This window comes from Lipotes vexillifer, unplaced genomic scaffold (genome assembly GCF_000442215.2).
Source record: "Lipotes vexillifer unplaced genomic scaffold, Lipotes_vexillifer_v1.1 scaffold23, whole genome shotgun sequence".
Lineage (NCBI taxonomy): Eukaryota > Metazoa > Chordata > Mammalia > Artiodactyla > Lipotidae > Lipotes > Lipotes vexillifer.
The window spans coordinates 2,410,460-2,415,869 of record NW_006796283.1 but is presented as its reverse complement, the minus strand read 5'-3'; the positions used below and the strand labels follow the sequence as shown (position 1 = coordinate 2,415,869).

General features: G+C 56.3%; 1 protein-coding gene across 1 annotated transcript in view; it reads right to left on the bottom strand.

Annotated features, from left to right (window-relative positions):
* JPH3 (junctophilin 3) overlaps positions 1-4,051 on the bottom strand; it is an 84,472-nt gene extending 80,421 nt beyond the window's left edge. The window contains exon 1 of the mRNA XM_007468427.1: positions 3,608-4,051. Coding sequence (XP_007468489.1) covers positions 3,608-3,989 — 382 coding nt within the window. The 5' untranslated portion in view covers positions 3,990-4,051. The remainder of the gene's footprint in view (positions 1-3,607) is intronic.
* Between the last annotated feature and the right edge of the window lie 1,359 nt (positions 4,052-5,410).

Genomic DNA, 5,410 nt, shown 5'->3' with positions numbered 1-5,410 from the left:
CAGGAAATATTTACCTGTACAGCAAAGCAGGGGCCCAGCGAGCAGAGGAGAGGGTCTGGGTGTGGTGTCTGCCCACGTGCATCTGCCTACAACTCCTCTGCTGCAGCCAGAGGAGAACGGGTATGGAGGGAGAGCAAGGAACGAGAAGGTAGTTTTGCACGAGGGAGTTTAGAGACAGGTGTTCCACACGGATGCACGGGATCTGGAACCGCTGCCCCGAGCGTGAATCCTGGTGCCGCCCAGCGTTCACCAGCCAACTCATCTGGCTCCTCTGAGCCTCAGCTTCCCAATGTGGGAAATGGGAGGACGGAGAAAACCAAGCCCGGAGAGGTGCAGGAATTGAGTGCTGTAATTATACATACACTAGCCACATGCTCGGCACACAGTAAGTGCTGAACGTTGCCATTTATTATCATTTTCATTATCATCATCATCATGTCTGGCTATTGGTTCGAATAACAATCATTGTAAGTGACACTCATCACATATGAACTGCAATAATAAAACAGTGTTAAATAATAACGAATGCTTACTCTATTCCTGGCATTGACGTGTACACCGCCTCAATTAATCTCCACCTACTTTACAGTTATTATCAGCCCTTTGTACAGCTTCAGAAACAGAAGCTCAGAGAAGTTAAGTAACTTGCCCAAGGTCACCGAGCAGAGCAAAGGCACCCCTGGGATTCAAGCCAATGGATGCCAACCCCACAGCATGTGCTCTTGCCACCCTAGGCCCTCAGGCCTCACCGTCAACCTGGGGTCACCTGACAGACAGTGAAGGCCGCTCAGCTCACTTTAGTGAGCAATGCGTGCCTTGCACCCGGGGGAGGAGGAACCTGGAGGAGGGGGAGTTGGCAGAAGTGTCCCCAGCTGAAATGGATTCCATACCAATTCCAGCTAAATGTAGACTACATTTGCCGTTGGTGCATTATTCATGAAAATCACCGCTTCCCCAAGTCAGCACTGGGAGCTGGGCTGAAGTTCGGGAGCTTTGCTGATGCCTGCCCAACATGTCCACTCCTTGTGCAAAGGACAAGTAGGACTGGAGTCAGGACCGTGAACTCATTAAGGCTCTATTTGCCCTCTCCGAAACAGGGCCCACCCCTGCCCACCAGCTGACTTGGGAGCAGGCGAGGAGACCCACCGTTCTGTTCTGGCAGATTACGACACCCATGTTGGCTCTGCTCACCCCACGCACTGCTTGACGGCAAACATTCTCAACAGTCGCCTCCCTCCTAATGAGGAGCGGGGAGCACGTTCCAGAAAAGTGGCCCCAGATTGTCTGGGCCTGATTATTCCAGGCCAGAAAGGTCAATTCGACATTCCATCAGGCCCTGTTGCCAGCCAAAAGGCAGCAGTCGGCCTGGCGCCCTGCATCTGTGTGCCCGCCTCGGCTGGCATACAGGTGGTGTGATGTGAGGAAAGAGGGCCCCACCCTGGACAGACCAGGGGTTCCAACCCTCGACTCTGCCACCAAAGGCTGGGGGTTCTATCCTGTCTCGGGGGCTCCGGGGCCTGCCTGGCTCTGTCTGTGATGGATATGACCCTTGCCCCTCCAACGTGTGAGACTCAAGCAAGACAGTGCAGACGGAAGTGCTTTAGGGAGTGGACACGGCGTAGCCGGTTGAATGGCGGGTAGAGACCCAAGGATGTCCACCCAACGACGGCAGCACTCCTCACAACGACGCATCTGCTCCTACACTCACGCCCAGCCACAGAATCAGACCCTCCCCTCGCAGCCTTCGCAGGGAAATTACCACCCTTCCCTCTGAAATGGAAGTTCCGTGAGGGCACAGCTTTCCGTCCGTTTTCCCAGAGCCGCGACCACCTGCTCAGAGTAGGCACTCAGTAGATGTCTGCGGAACGGAGCATTGAATTCTGTGGGCCACTGAAGATTTCTGGGGAAGGCGGGCCGACTGGGGTGCTGGCCCTCACTCTCAGACACTCTGCTGACCCCCAGAGGGACCGGGGCTCTTCTACTCCCAGGCTCCAGTCTCTAGGCGCACGCACAGCTGGGAACACCTCTGGAGGGACGGATCTGCCTAGCGGCCAGACCAGAGCCCCTGCGTGACGACGGTCCCCGGGTTCCCAAAGAGCCCAGCTGGGAGCGCCAAGCTGCTCGGCCGCCCACCTCAGCCACCCACATCTGCGCCTGGGCCTTTGCCGTGCTTGCGCGTGCGCGCGCGCGCACACACACACACACGCGCTCGCGCGCGCGCGCGCGCGGCCTAGAACCCAGGGAGGGCCGTCTGCTCAGCCTGCCCCAGCGCCCCAGGGTCAGGGAAGCTCTCCAACCCACTCCAGGAAAACAACAACAGCACAGAAGAGGCCGCCTGGGACGGGGCGCCACGGCTTTGACAGGCAAGAGCGTTATATAAGTAACTGCCCCCCACGCCTCCTCCCCTCGGGCGAATAACGAACCCTGCCTCTCGGCTGTATAAGCCAAAATAATAATTACTCTCCAGCCCTCCGTCACTTGTGGATGTGGCCGGGGAGCAGGTGTTTAACTTGGAGGCAGCGAGCAGGAGACCACACGTACGCTCGTGATTTCTGCGCCGAAGCACCCAAGTCCCCGCTGGGCCCCACTGTTTTCCCAGGCATGCATGCCTGAAAAATTACTGGGGAGCCATGGAGCCACTTCTGGGGATGAGCTCCTAGGTGGGGGAGGGAGCCTCTGGAGAGCAGGCTTGTTTGGGGTCTGGCTTCCAGAAACAGTAAATGCTCCACGCCTCTCAGACGCCCCAAGGAGTGGACACCGGACTGTCTGGGACTGGGGGGGAGGGGGGGACAGCCGCAAAGCTGGCCAGGGCTCCCTGCACAGAAACCATCTTACAGCCGCGGCGGCGGGTGGGCAGCCGGGCGGCACTCTGGCTTCCAGCTGGGAATGTGGTGGCATCTTAGAATGAAGGCACAGAGCACCCCTAAACTAACGGTGAAAATGATTCAGCCACTGAAAGGCAAGCTTCCTGGGCTCGCGCTAAACAGATGGGCCTCCCTCCCTCCCTCCCCCCAGCAGCCTGCTCCGGCAGTGCTAGCCCGCGTCCAACCACCTAGAAGTTTATTGCCTTGTTGTGATGGTTTGGGTTTGCAGCCCCCGCCTCTAGCTCTCCCAGCCACTCTCTTTCCATTGGCTTGGGTTGATCAGGACTAAGGGAGGCCCGTCGGCACCGCAGGAAAACAAGCAGCAGAGCTGGGGCCTGACTCCCAGAGGCCGACACCCAGGGAGCTTTGCCAACAAGGGGAGGGGGCCCTCTCCCAGCCCCCCTGCGCCCTTGCTGGGTACCGGAGGAGGCCGCGGGCCCAGTCTGGCCTTTCCGGCCTGCTCTTGGACGATGCACTGACACTCTGCTCAGCTCCGCGGCTCCCGGGCCTGGCACTGCTCCTGGAAAGCCCCCCAACACCCTTCAGCTAGCACAGGGGCACTGTCCCCCGCCAGGCAGTGGGGCAACCTGTAGCCAAGGCCGCTGTGGCCTCCAGGGAGCCCCAGGAAATGCCCCAGGTGCCCACGGCCCTCTGGAGGGAAAAGCTGGACTTCCCCGGAGATAAACAGAAGAGGCAAGAGAAGGTCCCTCCTCCGCCAGCCCCCGCGCGCCCGGCGCACCTACCTCCATCGGAGTAGGTCTCGGTGCCGTAGCCGTCCTGCAGCCCGTTGCTCCAGGTCCCTTCGTACTTGGCCCCGTTGCCCGTGCACTCCCGCACCCCGTAGCGCCCCTTAAATCCGTGCGTCCACTCGCCCTTGTACACCCACTTCCCCTTGCTCTCCAGGCCGATGCCGTGGCGCTTGCCCTGCGCCCAAGTGCCCTGGTACGTGTTGCCGCTGGGCCAGGTGTAGACGCCCAGTACCTCGAAGCCGTGGCTCCACGAGCCGGTGTATTCGCCTTGGCCCTTGGGGCCGGTGCAGACGCCATGGCCGTGCGCCTTGCCGTCCTCCCAGCCTCCACAGTAGGACCCTCCATCGTCAAAATTAAACCTACCCCCACTGGACATGCATGTAACTCGGTTTGCAAATCCCGCAAACGGTGAAAAAAAAAAAAAGGCGATCAACAAACCGGAGTCTTGGTTGGCTGGCTGGCTGGCTGGTTTTGTTTTCCTTTTTTTTTTTTTTTTTTTTTAATTCATCCAGTTAAATATTTCTCTTAAATATTTAAGTAATTTAAAATATACTAACTGATAAAGTCAAAGCATTGGTTTCCAAGAATCTTAACCACCAGTATTTATTCTTTGTCAAGCATAAAGGTTGAGTTGGTGTAATACACTACAATTTGTCTAGTTTGGACTATCTCTGACTCCTGTGTAAATAAAAAGGCCCTTTATATTTTTCCATATCCATGTTGTTTTGCTTTTACAAAGTGTTAGAATTAATTGTTCACTTGTTTTTTAAAGCAGTGATAGTTATGGAGCACCACACTTTGTGAATTTGTGTGTGTGTATTAGTCAACAGAGCAGGGCACTCATATAATGTTGCTACAGTTTCTTCTTTATCATATACTGGGATATAATCCCTTTGAGTTTTATTTTTAGGAAATTAACAGCAGTAGAAAGGCAGAATTTCTCAGAACCATGGGGTCATCAAGTCTTAGCACTTGTGAAAGTTGTGAGCTTGGGTTTCAATTGATTTGGGTTTTTTTCCCACATTTGTATATAGTAATAATGATAGTTACCTTATGTTGAAAACCTTAATGTGTCAGTCTCCCTACCTGTATTATTTCTAATGCTTACAAATCTTGGTATTTGCTTCTCACAGAAAAGCAATCCTGGATTCATTTAAGTAATATTGCATAGCAAGTGGAAGAGTTAGGGTTCAGATTCATGGTGTTTGACTCCATCGCAGTATTTTTCCCATTATATTATTAACTCTGCCCCTCTACTCCCACCTTGACACACATACACACACACCCGCCCCCGGCGCGCCGGCTGCCTGGAGAGGGGACCTGCTCCTCCTGGGCTAGGGCGCGTAGCGCAGGCGGAGGCCCCAGGCGCCCCGCCCGCCCGCCTTCCCCTCTTGCTCGGGCCGGCCTGGAGATAGGGGTCCAGCCGGGGCGCCCCAGCCCCCCCTTTCCCGGGTCTTGGATTTAAAGGGACAGGAACTGCGTAACGGGAAGGCGCCCAGCACCCAGGGCGCTCTCTACCCCCTCCCGGGAGCTGCGAGGTGAAGCCCTGCACAGCAGGCCCAGGGCGGGCCGGGGGCGCCCCGCATGTTTCGGCTCCCCCACCCCGAGCCTCGCTCCTCGCGCCCTCTTCCCGCCTGCGACGCCTGGCCCCTACTTGACTGAAGAGGCTTTTGGCGGACCACAGGTGGTTTTCTCTACGACAAATGATCCGTCCTTTTTCCTTACAGGCAGTTCGGGTCCACATTTGGGGGAAGGGTGATGCTCGCCTTAGAAAACTGGTATTTGGAGATTAGCCCC